Here is a 16394-nt window from a genome sequence, read left to right as displayed (position 1 = left end):
GAATGCAAATCGACCTAAAAACATGCCCTAGTATAAAGGAATCTTATAGGAAGAAGACAGTGCAAAATGTGGAATCTCTTTTGATCAGTCAGCTTCAAAAAACTTGATGCAAGAGGAAGCAATGTAAATAACCACTGGATGTAGGTGTGAGCCTTTTGAATAGCTGCATCTGAACTAAAAAAACCTACATAGTTAGACACGAGTGGGAAGGTAAATACTAATAAGCAAGATCAGATGAGGACTGCTTAAAATTGCATTATCCTTCATTTTTTTCTGAAGGAGCCTTTTGGTTTGAAGAGGTTTTGAAGGGAGGGATTTTCATTTCATATATATGGTGCTGCAAAAGTTTGTCATAGGTGCAGACTTGTCTTGGAAGACAATGTTTACACATCCTTTGTTCTTGAGGGTTGATAAGTCCTCAAAAAAAGAATTGCTACTGTGAAAAGTGATGGCTGCAGTTGCAGACTTGTGAGGGGACACGAGACTGAGAAGAGTTCTTGTGATCTGTCTTGGAGGAGAAATCAAGAAGGGAAATTACTCAATAGGCTTCTTGAGGAATGATAAATTATTTCCAAATTCTTAAAAATCAGAGGTTGCTGAGGTGTCAGCTCATGCACTTTATAGAAATGACATTTTGAGGGGGGCAAAATTTGGAAGATAATTTCAGCTAAAAGGGTTTTAATTTGTGGGAGAACTTGTGTGATTGCCAGATGAGCTCATAGCTCTGTTCCCTCTTCAGTGTTTAAAGGCTTGCTGCAGAAAGCCTTAGTCTCTTGAAATGTATTCAGTTTTGAAGTACTGCTTTATTTTGTTCTGTATATAAATCTTACTACTTTTGTGAAAACTCTGGGAACATTCTGTATATTTTCATTATTGTTTGCACTTCCATTTCTATGATTTCTATTAAATGCTTAAGAGGAAAACATCAGCTAATATTTATTCTGTCCAGAAGGGGAAGTTTGCTTATAGTTGTCCATACTGCTCAGTGCTGAAATTATTAATTTCTGACATTGTTAAGAGCATAGATATTGTAAAATACAGAAAAAATCAAGGTTTTAGTGCAGCAGACTGAAGAGAGGAGGGGTCTAACCCTTTGACTCAGTCTGGTAGTTTGTGTAACTGCTCTGCCAAGAGAGGGCGAGGAAACTTGTGCTTGAGCCAAAGTTAGAATTGCATACAAATGACCTTACAGCATCGAGAGCTGTTTGTGTGGGAGAAACGCAAATAGAAGCGACACTTAAAGTGAGCCTGCTGGCCGAATGGTGAAACTCTGGCGGGACACAGGAGAGGCAGGAAAGGAGGAATGCTGTGCAGATGATGAAGAGCGAAAAGAGTTGAAAACCAGGTACAGCAATGGCTGCTAGAGAGCTGTAATCCCCTGATACTGTTTGTCCCTCTTATAATTTAGCTTTAACTGTGCTCTGTATGTGGTGTGTGTGCAGAGGCATTGCTAGCCATGCTTTAAATTACCTCAAGCAAAGGATGGGAACATGGCAAACGCTGCTGTAATACTTCCCGGCTCCCCTTACTCTGCAGTTTAGTTGAATGCTGTTTTTCAAATATTGCACTGCAAAACCCTGCCTGGCCTCTTTCTCAAATAGTGCTGAGCTGAGCCCCTGTTCTGTGCTCAGATGCAGGTTTTATTCTGGAGGGAAAGCCTGATGCTTTGCAGTGGGAAAGTAGGGCACCGACACACTGTGCTTGAATGGGTCTGGTATCACTCTTTACCGTGGCAGCTTTCTCCCTCACTGCCTTCAGGTCTAAAGTTAATCCTAGTAAACTGCCATGTTATTTAAAATGCAGCCATTGTATGTTTGGGTTTGTTGGTTTTTGTCTGACACAGCTAGTGTTTTTAGGGTTACACATGAAACTGCTTTGGACATCAGGTATCTTAAACCTGGGTATTACTGAACAAGTGTTGTGGTAGGAGCAGGCAAAGCAGTGCAAAGTGAATTGCTTGTGGTTTTTCAGGCTTTTGGCTGCTAAGAAATTGCAGATATTTGGGGTGATCACATTGTTCTGTATTCATAGAACAATTAATTTGTCACTGATTTCTATTGGCAGTCCTGGGGCATAAGAGGAAATGTATTAATATTATATGCAATGTGTATTAATCTTTAATATTCGATAGATACTTCGGTAACTTTAACTTAAGCATACTTACTGAAGGATATAGTTAGTCGTGCCTTTCTAACTGGTATTCTGGACTTCTTTCTGCTATTAAATGGAAATTCCTAAAATATAAGGAGCTTAGACACAAGTATTTTCTTTGGAATGCAAGATAACTTGTGCTGGGGCTATCATCATTTTATTAAGCTCATTTTTCTGGATGTGGATTAAATTTGCTTTTGTTATCTGTATTTAAATTTGAAATCAGAGCTTTGAAGCAGGAAAAAGCAAAATGGTTAAAATTAGTGCATGAATTTTGGATGTTATGAAGTATTTTCTTCTCAGAATATTTTTTTAAGAATACTTTTTTAAAGTCTTGATGGTGCTGAAATATTTTTTATTTTTATTATTACTGTATTTTTCACATGCTCTTTATTACAAAACCCATTTTATCTCTGTGCCAAAATAGTTTAAAGGGCCTTCCCATGATTAGGAGCTTTTTAACTTTGGAACAATGCCCATAATAGCTATTCCTTCTCTGACTGATTTGAAGGGGGCTGACATTTGATAATGAAAAGCTTTACATTTCAAAACTTTTGAAAAATGCTTTCAGCTGGCATTACCTGCAATACATAAAAACCTTAGCACTGAAAAATCTCAGTGCTACAGCTGTTTTTAAACTGTTATAGGAAAGGGAAGGAAATCAGATAGTTTTGTGGAGTTTTTAGCATCTGTAACATGACTTTCAAATTACAGGAGTGTAATCATAGTTGGACAGAATGAGTTCACATCAGGTAGAAAGAATACCCTTCTTGTTAGCTCTTATTACTCTCCTCCTTCTCTGTCCTCACTAGTTCAGTTAGGGTTACACTGCATCTGAGGGGCACTTAAATTCTAGTAGGAACCCTTGCCCATAGGGATTTGACTACAAGTTCAGAACTGTTCTTGAGTGAAATATATCTACTGGGTTTTTCTTGTTCATTTTTGTATGGTTTATTTTTTCATCGTGTAAATTCCTGTTTTATCACCTGAGAAGGAACAAAAAGGTATAGTGTATACAAAGAGTTTGTGTTCTTTAAGTTCACTCTGCTTGCTTCTTTCCACTAAGTCCACTGCAGTGAGGTGCATATGTTCATCACAGAGGGGCTCAGAATTTTGTCCTTGCTTTATTTATCTCTAAAATATGGACGAACACCTGCCTTTTACAGATATTGAACAATTTTCATTTCTTGTGGGGAAAGTCTTTTGAAGTAACATGCTAAAATCAGAAATATTTTCAGGACACTTTTATTTCTGCTCAAATGTTTTATTTCTTCCTTTGTTGTGTCTCCCAGACTTTGCTGTTTAATGGGATGGACTGCAGTGGAAATCAGTTTTGTTACTTACAGGTGAACTGTGTCCCAAAATGTAATGTTTACACAGATACTAAGAGGAAAAGTTGGAGGCAGGGGAAATTTGTGAAAGGTGTTGTTAGAAACTGCTACTGTAGCTGGGAGGTCTTGTTGAGTGAGCTGTCTGATTCTAAATGTGTGAAGGGAGCTCAGGTTTTTACAGCAAAGTCTGTACTGTAACTTACAGTCTTTGCAAACTATCCAGAAAACAGAATGACTTATTAATATGTCTTTAAATGCAACTAAAAGTATTTGGACTAATTTATAATACGTTTACTGGCCTTCCTAATTAGGCATTATTCTGAGGTAACTGATTTCAAATATGAAATTAAAGACTGGTGTGGATATGTGGCCATCTGGAGTAGTACAACTTGCCTTTAAATCCTGATTAGTCATTGTGGGGCTGTACAGGAATTACTGGGAAAACCTGAAGATTAGAAGTGCTAGGAATGTAATTCACCTTGTGGTTTCCATGTTGTTAGATTTTGAAATATCCGAACTGTCCTCACCAACCGTGAAACTCTTCCCTTTCATCCCACCTTATTCTGAAAATCCTTTTTCTCTAAAAGAGATAAAATGTACCCCCTGATGCCATTTTACTTCACACATACAAGGTTTTATTAGAGAGCTGAAGTGGAAAACTGATAGACTTTCAATACTGGAGATGCAGAAGGTATAGCTGCCTAATTCAGCTCCAAAAATCATGTGAACTTTAAGCCACTCAAGAGCTTAATTTAGTGGAAGACTGGCTGAGAGGCTTAATATAGATAGCTCACATATCATGTGGGAACTCTAATTTAGACATGTATTGATATAAGAGACCTTGAGCTTATTTTTATTTGCTTCTAGACAGATTGTTTGCTTGCTTGCCTCTCTTAACTCCACATTTTATTCTCAAGAAATGAAGTAAATTGGCAGCTGTTATTCCTCAGCTACACCTAATTGTACCATGGAGAGTGCAGGAAAATTGGCCTTCTGGTACTGGCACTGCTCTGGTTTAGCCAGTTCTCAGTGGAGTCTTGAGTAGACTTGTTTGGTACTGCTTCTGGTAACTTCATCTGGGAACATGAAACGAGTAGTGGCTCTGTTCAGGATTTACTCAGCTTCCTGAGAGGCCTTTGTGACTTTTGAACCTGGCTTTTCCTATTTTTCCCCTAAGGAAGTTCCTGAAGTGGTGAGAGAGGTGAAATGGGTAGGGAAAATGCTTGTCTCTCAAATTTTAAAAAAGAAAGACAACACCCTCTCAGTGCCCCTCTTCAAATGTAAAACAAACTAAAACCAAACTGGAATATAACTGTTTATCTTGAAATGGCAGAGTCTTTATATCACACATTCTTTGCTCTTCTCTGCCTCTTAAACGAAGATTCAAGTTCACTGGAATTTCTGTACTTTTTTCCAGTTATGTTTATGCACTAGTTTACTTCTCTGTTACCCAGTACTGTAACTACAGATTATAGCTATTACATCAAGAGCACAGTAATTTCTAACTCTGCTCAGAAAACATGTTTCTGGTATGCTCATTAACATAACATCAGTAGGAAGGTCATAGTACAACTGATGTGACTTGCCCTCTGATGAAAGTGTCATGGGAAAAACAAATGGACAAATGGATTTCCTGTGTGTTTACAGTAGCCATGGAAAGTTTTGCTTTTCTAAAGTCTACATGAAACTTATGAAAAAACCCACCCACACTCTAAATATTTTTTTTTAAATATGGATGCTTTCAAGTATCACTTCAACTCTGCACAGAAATTTATTTGGTGTAAAATCAAACTCGTGGTCTGGAAGCAGCTGAGGATTTTAATGGTACTGGAAGAAATGCTTCTGAGGCATGTGTTTAAAGTCTGGAGTCTGTGTTGTTACTACACTTTGAGACTTAAAATTACAGGTCTTGGTGCAATCACATGTAACTGGATTTATGTATCTATGACTTCATAACCAGAGATTTGGTTTGGGAGGTATCATTATGAAAGCTACTGTTGTCCTCCATGCGAACAATGAAAATACCTCAACATCCTTACACAAGCAGAGATACAGAGTAAGTTGGACACTTTCATGATTAAAAAATCCCCCCCCCCCCCTACAGGATAAGGAAATTTAATCTCTATGAACCATATAGAATAAGGTTTGGGAAGAATAGTCAGATCAAGTCTCTTTGTCATGTGTTGCAGAGTTTTTTTCTGTAATGACACAAGAGCTCTGTTCTGTTCACTTTGGGTAAGTAACAATACTGTCCTCTGTAGCAGTGAGTGGTGAAAGTTGCAGAAGTTTTTGGTCTATACAGGGAGGACAGTTTCAAAAGTCTTAAGTTCTTCTGTGTCTTTCTGAGATGACAAGTTCCTTTTTAGTTAAGAAATCTCAAATACAGATGCTGTGAGGCAAGATGATTTTTTTTTAAGAGGTCCTTAAAATTTTGAGACTGTAACTGACCTTTATTTCTGTAGCTCTGAACTTTGGACAGTGGATGATCTCGTGCATTTTTCTTGTGGTGATCATAGCATGCAGTGAAGCAACAGAACTTACATTATAGGTATCTATACAAAAGTGGTGTGGGCAAGCCTTTTAATTCTTCTGTCTGTAATTTTTCTCAGTATAAAACAGTAATAAATGTTGGAGCATTGAGAGTGTTACACTTGACTACAAAATGTCACATGCATCATTAGATGTTATAAAGACCTTCAGAGAAACAATTATGGAAGATTGCTGAATTGTAAACTAATACCTGTTTAAGTGTATTTCAGATTATCAGTATGTTCCTAGCATGTTCAGTTTCTATGTTCAGCATTGCTTATAATGCAAAACCAAAAGAAGATGTTTTCAGTAGAATTTTTTGAGATAGCCTGTAAGGTATGTGTCACTTGTGGAAAAAATACTCATTCTATCTTGTGATGGGCATGCAGTAAAGGCTTCCCTAACTCAACAAACCATTCTTTAGTCTGCCTCTGTAGTCTCTCATGTCAACAGACTGAGCTATAGGGCTGTTGCTAGGTCTGCAGAAATGTTTTCCGCTGATAATGTACATGTCCTGTAGTTGGGAAGTTATTTTTAGTGGTCTAGTTTGAGTCTTGGAGTCACTGAGGGACAGAGTCCTGGCGGAGACCTTTAAAAGGGAGCTGCCAATGGTTTGGAATGGGAAGAGGGGGAAAAAAGGTACTTTTCATTCCCATCTGCTTTGTCTATTTTTGACTATATTGCTGTTTCTTGGTAACTTGGAGAGATAAAGCACATCTCTTCAGGTTTGTTAGCTTGCATTTGGCTAGGAATAATCTCTGTGATATTGAGGGAAAATTGGTAGAATTACATGAGGGGAAACTCCTTTTTCACTGTGACTATTTTCAAAGGCTGTCTGGATCTTAACAAGCTGACACCTTCTAAATAGAATGAATCTGAGAAGTGCTGCTTTTCACTGTGTGTTAGTGGAAAGGCTTTGACCTGAGGTAGTTTGGGTGAAGTGGGAGTCATGTCGATTTGTAGACTGTGTTTGCTTATATGCAAGACTTTTTTTCCAGATACATAGTAACTGGAGAAGGGTGATGGAAATGACATTGCCACTGAAAAGGGAAATTGTAAAAATTGTGGAACCTTTATTTTGATCATAATACACAGTTACAGGCAGCTTTTTATTATTTAAAACTTGATACTTAAACTCCTGTGAGCTTCAATTTGATAAATTTCATTTACAGAACTATTACTCAAAAAGGCAGCTGAGGTAGAAAAATAGCATAAAGCAGAAGAGGGGATGTTTACATTTTTATGTGCTGAATTATGAACTCATGGCAGGAAAGCTGCTGCTTTTTTCGTGGTGACAGAATAGCTGGTGAGACTCCTCTAAATATATTGCTGTGCTTTCTGCCTTACTCCTTTCCAGCTTCTTATTTTTAATTTGTGTTTTGTTTGAGTGCTGAAGTCAATGGTCATTCCCAGTGTTTATTACCCATGTGCATACCTGAGTGAATGTGTTTATCTTTGCTTCTATGTTTATCTTTGCAAATAAATCTACAGGTAGAGAATTTAAAACTGAATTCAAAGCTGTTTAAGAAATCTCTAAATTACATACCTGGGAACGCTGCCACATAGCAGAATCATTTCAGTGTTACGTATTTCATTGCTGTGGGGACACCAAAGATAAAGTAAGGTAGACTGTGTCAGTTGTTTCAGTGTTTCATAAAATAACATTCCATGCAATCAAAGGTTTGTAGGCATGCTGAAGCCATCTCTACCTATTTTATTTAATTTAATTTTTTTTTTTTTTTTTTTTTTAATTTTGTATATTCCACCACACCACTTCTACATCTTGCTATGCCTGATATGGAAAAAATGATTTCATACTCAATTTCATCTTTCTTCATTTTGACTGTTGACCATTGGTCCTGCTGAAACTGCTGTATGTGGCTGACTCTTGTGCTACACGTTCATTCTTACGGGTTTTAGGCTTAATCTCATGAAGCTCCTTGCCTGTGTTGGTTGTTTGTAGGAAAACTTTGTACTCCTGCTTTGCTGGGTCAGGTATTTTCTGCCCACTATCATGCGTGGCATGTAGAACAAGTCATATTCTGGATAATCTGCAAACTTTCTGATTGAAAGTTCAGTTTCATTTTTAATGGTTAAAACCTGGTGGCTATGGTAGCACTCCTTGTCATGCAGCAAGAGGAACTGACAGGGAATGCAAACTCTAATGCAGTAGTTACAATTAAATGTTTGGTTATAAAACTGATGGCATACATAGCTCTATTGCTGAGCCTGGTGGCTATCCTGGGAAACATATAAATGATGTGACCAGTGAACCCCCCCCTTAGGTGCCCTTTGCTGTCTGGGTGTATGTTTAGAGCACCAATAGAGCATGCTTAAGTTCTCCTCCTGTCTACAGCTGTAGGAATACACCTAACCACTGCACACTAATATGCATCTACATGACATTAACCAGAATTGTAAAAAAAAAAATAAAAAAATTAAAACTTCCAAGAACTGAGTAGGACAGGTTCGCGTCTCTTCAGTGATGTATGACAGCAAAGCCAAGCTTCATCTTACACGAATGAACTTGAGCAAGGTGAAGAGGAAAAAAATCTGTCTGAACACAGAAACTTGCAGCTGCAGGTGAACACCATGCCAGTAAATCATATATGCACTCTAGTAGCAAGAAAATAGTCATCTTTGTGCTAGCTACGTATTTGGGTTTCCTAATTGCCCTTTAAATGGCTATCTCTGTATAGAGGTCTGAAAACTATGTAAAGATTGAGAAGGAACGGAAACCTGTGAAATTACACTGTTATGCAGAACTTTAAAGGCAAGCATATGTTTGGCATGTAGGATTCTCTGAGAGAATGTACATCGTATGTTCTGGGAAAACAGGTCTCTTTTAGGGCTCTTCTGGCATACTGTGCCAGACTATAAACTATAGTTTTAGCCTATAAAGCTGTGGATCCAAGTCAAGTTGCTGACCTTTTCTTCCTGCTTATTAGTAAACCTTCATCTTTCTACTGCAGCCATTGTAGGTAGAGTGAGAGTGAGGAAGAGAGCATTTCAGCACTGGCTTGTCCCATAAAAAGTGTCAGTGTGCATGACTGAAATTGTGCAATGATAAACTGGAATATGGGCAGGGGCTGACCTGCCAGCTGGTCTGGGTTTGGGTGACTGTAGAGTCTGGACTGAACAGCAGGTTTGGAGCAAGGGCACAAGTGGTGAAACTTCAGACGTGTGGGGATCTGTTAAAAGAAAGAGCCTTAGAAAGGCTCTGTTGCACCTTGTCACTACCAAGACATTCAGACCATAGGTGCTGTGCTGAAATTACTACTGCTTAAAAGCTGACTGCCTTTTTCAACTACAGGACATAATCTTACTTTGGCCTTGACTTTTCTGTTGCTGGTGGTGGAAATTTGCAAAGGAATTATTGCTAGGCCTGAGTCACGGGAAACTTACTGTGCTTCCTGTTCTGGCCATAGAGGTTCCAGCCTAATGATGGGTATTTTGATGATGAGTTCTTGTTTAATAATATAAATGGGGTATGTGCACACTGTTTTTTTTTCCTTTTACGTTTCCATGGTGAGGGATGAGTGTGTGAATATTGAGCATTGCTGCTGTGGGCCGTAGGACCTTACAGAGATGTAAGAGTACTTGGAGGAAGAATGCAATATTATAAAGTGACAGTTTTGAAGTAATGGAATATTTTACTGAGGAGAATGGAAAATTGTTCTTGGTAGAAATTGGAAGTTAGGTTTTTGCTGAACCCTGCAGTTGGTACAGATGAATAAACAGCATGTTTCTGAAAACTGAGTGTGGGTCCAGAACAGCAAAGGAATTAATGTGCACCCACATGTCTGCTCTGCAGTAGGAGTAACCTGTTATTTATATGGGGTGAATGATGGCATAGAGATCTCTGCTGCTATTTTACATACTTTTCAAAAGTTATTTGCTTCTTTTTTACATACTTTTCAAATGTTATTTCAGCATTTCATGCTTTGAATTCTGCTGGATCTCAAATCCTCAGACAGATAGACTGTAATTTGTCATCTTTTTTCTGCTTAGAGCATGACTGAACTTAATTCAAAAGCTTTTCTACGTGAACCACAGAAGGAGTTAAATAGGTTGATTTCATTTCAGGGAAGTCAGTGTCTAGCTAGTATATGGAACTATTTTTTTCTAAAAATTCTCTCTTTTAATGATGTGATATGCAGCCCTTTTCAGGCAAGACCATTTTTCCCTGTCTGCCACACTAAGCTGGAAGGAAGTGCTGTCCAGACCTTCTTTAATAGCAAAGAGAGTTCCATATTCTCTCTTGACAGTAACAGTGATGTGATAAAGCTTTGATTTCTAATGCTAGAACATGTTGGACTGAGAACCTAAAATTAGTGAAATCTAAATAATGAAACAGTGGTTGTGCTGTCTCAGCTGTCAAATCTTGCCTTCTTTTTACTTTTTTTTTTTTTTTTTTTTAAGTTTAAGTAAGAGTTTGTGTGTCAAATAAGTGATCTACACAGAGAATTTACAGTGTAGAAAAGAGATCTGTGCCTTTCAGGAAATCCTTTGTTTATATTCAGGATTGTACTTGTAGGCCTTCCTCTCCATCTTGCTTGTTGATCTAGAAATCTGAATTTTCCACAGTTCCCATGACAGAAACTTGCTTTGTTGTGTACAAACAAATGTGTACATCTTTAAAATAGTCCCTTTGGTTATAATAATAATTTGCTATGCTGTCAGAGTGTCATCTTTTAATGTAAGTGTGACTACTGAAAGTCCAGAAGGTGTTCCAGTCTTAAACCTGAGTAAATATTATCATTATTTTAATGAAACTGAGTATTGGAAGTGATAACTTTCTTTGTGATAGAGTATGTGCATGAGTTGCAGAAAACGAATGATAACTGTGGTTCTGTGGCTGATAGGACTTTTCCTCTGCCAGATTTAGGTAATGGAAAAACAGTGTGAAGGAAGACATTTCTAAGCTAAACTTGTATTGAGAGAGGCTTTCTTTTAAGCTGGGGGTGGGTAACATTGATGATATTTTCATTTTTTTCAGTTAAATGCAGAAATGCTTCAAAGTCTTTGTTTTCCAACCTTGTAAACTGACCCGGTGTTCTGTGTACTTTCACCTTTACCACGTGTCTGTAACATTTTAGGGAATTTGTCCGGTTCCTCTGACTGCCTGAGCAAGGGTTACTTTTGGTAGCATAGTGAAAAAGTTTGCTTTCAGAGATATTTCAGCCTACCAGTTAAGTTGTGGAGAGTACACACAGGAAAAAATCCTTGACATACAGGGCTAAGATTTGTCAAGGAACTGTTTCCCCTCAGTGAAAGGTGTCTCAGTTGCTTGCCAGAGGCTGTTGGTATACAGAATGCTTTCTGACTGGATGCTAAGATTTGAGTAAGTCATAAAGCATGCTGATAAGTGGGAAACTGAGTTAGCTGTGTGGTAAGCAGGGCAGCTTGACTTGTCCTCTTACAGTAGTTTTAGGTCTTCATCATCAGAGATTTACAATAGAGCAGGAGCTGACATGGGTCAGCTAGGTCAAGTTCTTTTTACTGCCTGTGCCAGGAATCTGGTAAGTGAAGTTCAGTGTCCACTGCTCTATCCTGTGCATTTTGGACATGCATACAGGAATATATTTGAGGACAACTTCAAGAAGCATCAGGGTTATTGCAGTTATTTTCCAAAATGAATTTGCAAATTGTTTGGAACTTGGAACTGTTTGGCAAGTCTATTCAGTGCCCCTGGATTTTTTTTTTTTTTTTTTTTTTTTTTTTTTTTTTTGGTGGAGCCACAATGCTGGATTTCAACTTTATTGCATAATTTAATAAGGAGGTTTAGTCTGCAAATGAAGCAAAATCATAGCATATATTACATTTATTTTGCATTTTTACTCATCAGCTTGTGCTCTTCTGTAGTTCTTCCTTGTAAGGAGAAGGTTTGTTTTGTTTTGTCGTGTTTGTCTAAAGACTGTATCACATTGCCCTTGCCATTTTCATGTTAGTTTCCCCAGAATTTTCTAACAACTGTTTCAAAATTGTTGCTCCTGTGACTTTGACTTTAATGGCACTAAGCCAGGGATAATTGGCTCAGCCTCCTAAAATTCCACAGCCTGTTGTTAAGATAAACATTTCTAGGTTCCCAAGAACACAGACACATGTATATGGTAATATACTGGATACACAAAGCAACCTTTAAACAGCAAATTCTTATTTTCCTACTTCAGTCTCGATGTTAACGTACAAACTCCATACAGAGAAAAATGACATGGCAGAATAACTGTGCCTGTTTCTGCATTGTAGCATTTTTAGAAGGGCTATAAGATTTCTCTCCTTTGTAGCAGCCATTAAGTTCTTATGGAAGCTGAAGGGAAGCAGTTCAGCATTGGAATGGTGTTGAGATGTGCCCTGGTTAGTCAGCAGCTCGTGTCTCAGTTGCTGGGAAGTCCTTGTGACCAAGGCTTTGGTATAAGGCCCAGAACTGGTGGTTGTTTAGGAATTTGTATTCTTGTCTTGCTCCTCAGCACTGATACCCAAAGTGACTTGTAAGACCAGGATATCCCCAAGTGTTGAAGGTCTGGCCTTCTCTTTCCTGAAAAGGGCTGTGATCTCCATTTCCCCCAGCCCAAGGCTTTAGTGAAGGGCGATAATTATAGAACTTGTGACAGAGCTGGGTTCAGTTCACACACGTCCTCTCACATGTAATAGTATATGGTTAAAAGCTTTGTTCTTATACATAACTACCTGATGACAATGAGAAAAGACCATAGACAGGAGGCCCTGGGATATTAACAGCCACTTATGAAATTATGGGATATACTGAGGAACTCTGTGCACGTTTAGGGTTGTAGGACAAGCTTGAATATTGAGGGAGGTTCTCACTGAGTGGTGCCAGTTGCTGGAGCACGTGGGGGGGCCTGATGCCAGGGAGGGAGGGCCAGTGATGCTAGTGAGCCAAAGCAGATCTTAGCATCTTCCTGAGAGAAAGGACTAGTGGTCTGGCTGTCCTTGGAGGTAAGCTTCCTGAGAGTCATCAGTAAAACTGCTTCAAGTAGTTAGAGAAAACTTTATATTTTTAATTTCTGCAAACAAAAAAAAATGGAGTGTTCTTAGACAACATGCTAGGTTTTAATTGGTTTGGGCTTGTTCTTGTAAGTAAGTGGATTGGGACACAGCAGGTATGGTGTCTGGCTTTTTGGGGCTTCGTGTGTGTTGTGGGGTTTTTTTTTTGTTTTTTAGGACAGTTTGCAAGGAATTTCATTCCTTTTATTGTGTGAGCTGTTTTCCTCTGCTCTCACTGTCTCTGTGTAATGAACAATAGTAAATAAAAACTGTAGACTTAGTTCTGTTAGGTAATATTTTGTGTAAGTCCTTTCATAAGGACAGCTATTAAAATTTGAAATAATGACACTTCTCCACTCCAATAAAGCAGGCTTTGAAAAACATGTAAATTGCACCAACTCTATGTATACTCTTAAAAGTCATTGTGGAAAAAATGTCCTGTAATATGAGAAAAATAATAGTAATGCAAAACAAGGTTAAAATCCTCACCCTCCCTGGTTTTAAATCATGAAAAATATCTAGTCTGAGTCAGTGTGTTCTTTGGTTAGGGTTACTTGACTAAAACTCTTGGCCCTAATTTATTGGCAGTTAGGTTAACTGTATGTCTAAAGAGCAGCAGTGGTGGGGGGAACCACCATTCTAGCGTGGTCTTTCTGCTGTTTTAATTGCTTTCCCTTGCTCTTTAGTGTTGCCGTGAGGAAGAAGGGATGGCCTAGCTTGGCTGCTCAGGGGTTTGGCTTGGAGTGGTAACCAGCTCTAATTTGATTGCCTTACTGCATGGTGTATTAGGCCCAGGCACAGCTCAGTAGTTGTTGGGGTTTTTTTGTTTTGTTTTCCACTTCAGTTGTAGCTGGTTCAAGTGTGTCTGGAGCATTTGTGCTTCTTTGTGCTGCTTCTGGTCAAGGGCTCTCAAAGGTTCTTCCTGTGCATAGGAAATGAGCAGACTCAAAAGCAGACACAGTGGTCTTGCTTCCTCTGCTGCATTTCAGAGAAATTGTGGTCATCCCACAGCTTTTCCCAACTAGTGTCAAAGTAGTACTGAATGCTTCCTTACCTTCTGAAAGTCTTTGAGGCTTATGGAGAAGAAAAGAAGTGGAGAGTCTCATGCTCTTGTGGTATATAAACAAGCAACACTTTTCTGATTTCTGTTATCACTGTTCCCATCTGTACTATTTGAGGGCCTGGCTTGCTGCTGTTGTAATAAGTTTTGCCCATACCTGAGCTGTTTGACAAATCTGATACATGTCTTTATTTTTTTTTTAGTGGTATAAGATGTGCTGATAGGTACTGTAGATGTTAGTGTCGTGAAGCTGATGTTTGTGTAGTTTAGCTTGTGTATTGGCTGTGTATGAGGCAGGAGTTCATAGATGCCAAGAAAACCAGCCACTCAATCCCAAATGATTTTGTGGTTTGCTTGTTTTTAAGTTTATTGTTGTATTTCAGTGCTTTTAAAGTCATTCTGTTCTTGCCTTCAGCAAGTTTTGGACTGTGCCCCTTGGGGCTGTGCCATCATGTCTTGATCTCCCAGCTTGATCTACCTCACTGAGCACCCTGCATGGGTGTGAAAAAGAAGCAGGTGCTTGTGGTGGTTGTAATCACATTGCTGTACCTCTGAGCTTTATTTTGATAGTGGGTGAATTCCTGCATGTTCTCATACAGGCTGTGCTGTTGGTGGTGGCTGAACTGCTTTCCTTTTCCAAGACAGGTACCCTGTCTGCCTGGCTAAGATCTCCCAGCTGGCAGCATCTTGCATTGCAGGAAAGGGAATGCACTGAGCTTTCACTGTTTGCAGTTTTATTGTTCACAGGGCTGGGGGTTAAGAAGGGCAAATTTGGCCTATATTAAATAAAAGGAGAGCAAGCTGTAAAAAGCTCCCAATGTAATGTGAGCCTTACACAAGGAAGAGCTATTTATAGAACCCTGCAATATTTGCCTGAAGGAACTTCAGAGCAGAGAGGGGCAGTGTTACATAAAGCTGGGTGAGGGCACACTTGTGCACCCACAGCTGCGAAGGTCAAAGCCAGGGTTTGCCTTACAGTAGTGCTCCCACTCTGCCTTGGCTTCAGAGAAGAAGAGATTGATGGGCTTCTTCTGAAGGCCAGTTCATAGTGGTGAGAAACTTGGGTGGTTTTCTTCTCTCTCTCTCTCTTTTTTTTTTTTTTTTTTTTCCTTCTTCTTTTTTCCTCCTTTTCTTTTCTCTCCTTTTTTTCTTTTTTAATCCCTTTCTTCTTTCTTTTTTCTTTGTTTCTTGTCGTCCTTTTCTTTTTGTCTTTCCTTTTTGTCTTTCCTTTTTTCTTTTCTTTTTTCTTTTTTTTATTTTTCCTTTTTTCTTTCCTTTTTTCTTTCCTTTTATTCTTTCCTTTTTTCTTTTATCTTTCCTTTTATCTTTTTTCTTTCCTTTTTTCTTTTTTCTTTCCTTGTTTTCTTTTTCCTTGTTTTCTTTTTCCTTGTTTTCTTTTTCCTTGTTTTCTTTTTCCTTGTTTTCTTTTTCCTTTTTAAATTTTATTTTTAAATTTTATTTTTAAATTTTATTTTTTAATTTTATTTTTAAATTTTCTTTTCTTCTTTTTTCTTGCTCTTTCTTTTTTACTTTCCTTGTTTACTTTACCTTTTTCTTTCCTATTTTTTTCCTTTTATTCTTTCCTTTTTCCTTTTATTCTTTCCTTTTTCCTTTTTTCTTTCCTTTTTCTTTTCTCTTTCCTTTTTTCTTTTTTCTTTCCTTTCTTTTTTCCTTTCCTTTCTTTTTTTCTTTCCTTTCTTCTTTCTTTCCTTTTTTTCCTCATTTTCTTTTTTCTTTTTCCTTGTTTTGTTTTTTCTTTTTTCTTTTTTATTTTCCTTTTTATTTTCTCTTTCCTTTTTCTTTCCTTTTTTTCTTTCCTTTTTTTCTTTCCCTTTTTTCTTTCCCTTTTTTCTTTCCTTTTTTCTTTCCTTTTTTTCCCTCATCGTTTTTTCTTTCTTTTATTCTTTTAATTTGTGATATTTTGACCTGTGTTCATTTTCGAGAAAACAAGACTCTGTCTTGATGGATGACTTGATGGCAAAATAAGGCCAAACAAGGGCACTGCAGCAGCTTTGGGAACCTTGAGATTAAGGTTTTATGCTTTCCATGTTGCTACTGTTGTTTAAAGATCTTGGTTATTGCTGCTGCTATTCTGGCTTTTGTTCTCTAGTGGCGACTCTTTTATTCAAAATTACATTGCCATGCCACTGGAGGTTAGCCAGGAATTGTCCTGGTCTTGAATGCCTTCATCTGCTTTATACTTGTTGCTTATGAGGCTTTATAAAAAGTCATTCAAGAAAGCCTACAAATGTTGTGCTTGAAAACATTATTTTGTAGTTTCCTAGTCAGAAACCCCACTCTTTTGGGAGGGAAAT

The 16394-nt window shown here is 38.1% G+C and overlaps 1 protein-coding gene across 5 annotated transcripts in view; it reads left to right on the top strand.

Moving 5' to 3' along the window:
- TRAK1 (trafficking kinesin protein 1) overlaps nt 1-16394 on the top strand; it is a 134698-nt gene that overhangs the window by 24656 nt on the left and 93648 nt on the right. For 3 of the 5 annotated variants that reach the window (XM_030444193.1, XM_030444192.1, XM_030444197.1), the window contains exon 1: nt 1220-1345. The exons of the other annotated variants lie outside the window; for them this stretch is intronic. In XM_030444193.1, the coding sequence (XP_030300053.1) occupies nt 1260-1345 (86 nt within the window). In that variant the 5' untranslated portion in view covers nt 1220-1259. Of the gene's footprint in view, nt 1-1219; nt 1346-16394 lie in introns of those variants that run through there. 5 annotated transcript variants of the gene reach the window in all.

This window comes from Calypte anna, chromosome 2, assembly GCF_003957555.1.
Source record: "Calypte anna isolate BGI_N300 chromosome 2, bCalAnn1_v1.p, whole genome shotgun sequence".
NCBI classification, from domain to species: Eukaryota; Metazoa; Chordata; class Aves; order Apodiformes; family Trochilidae; genus Calypte; species Calypte anna.
This window is presented reverse-complemented; position numbering and strand designations above follow the sequence as displayed.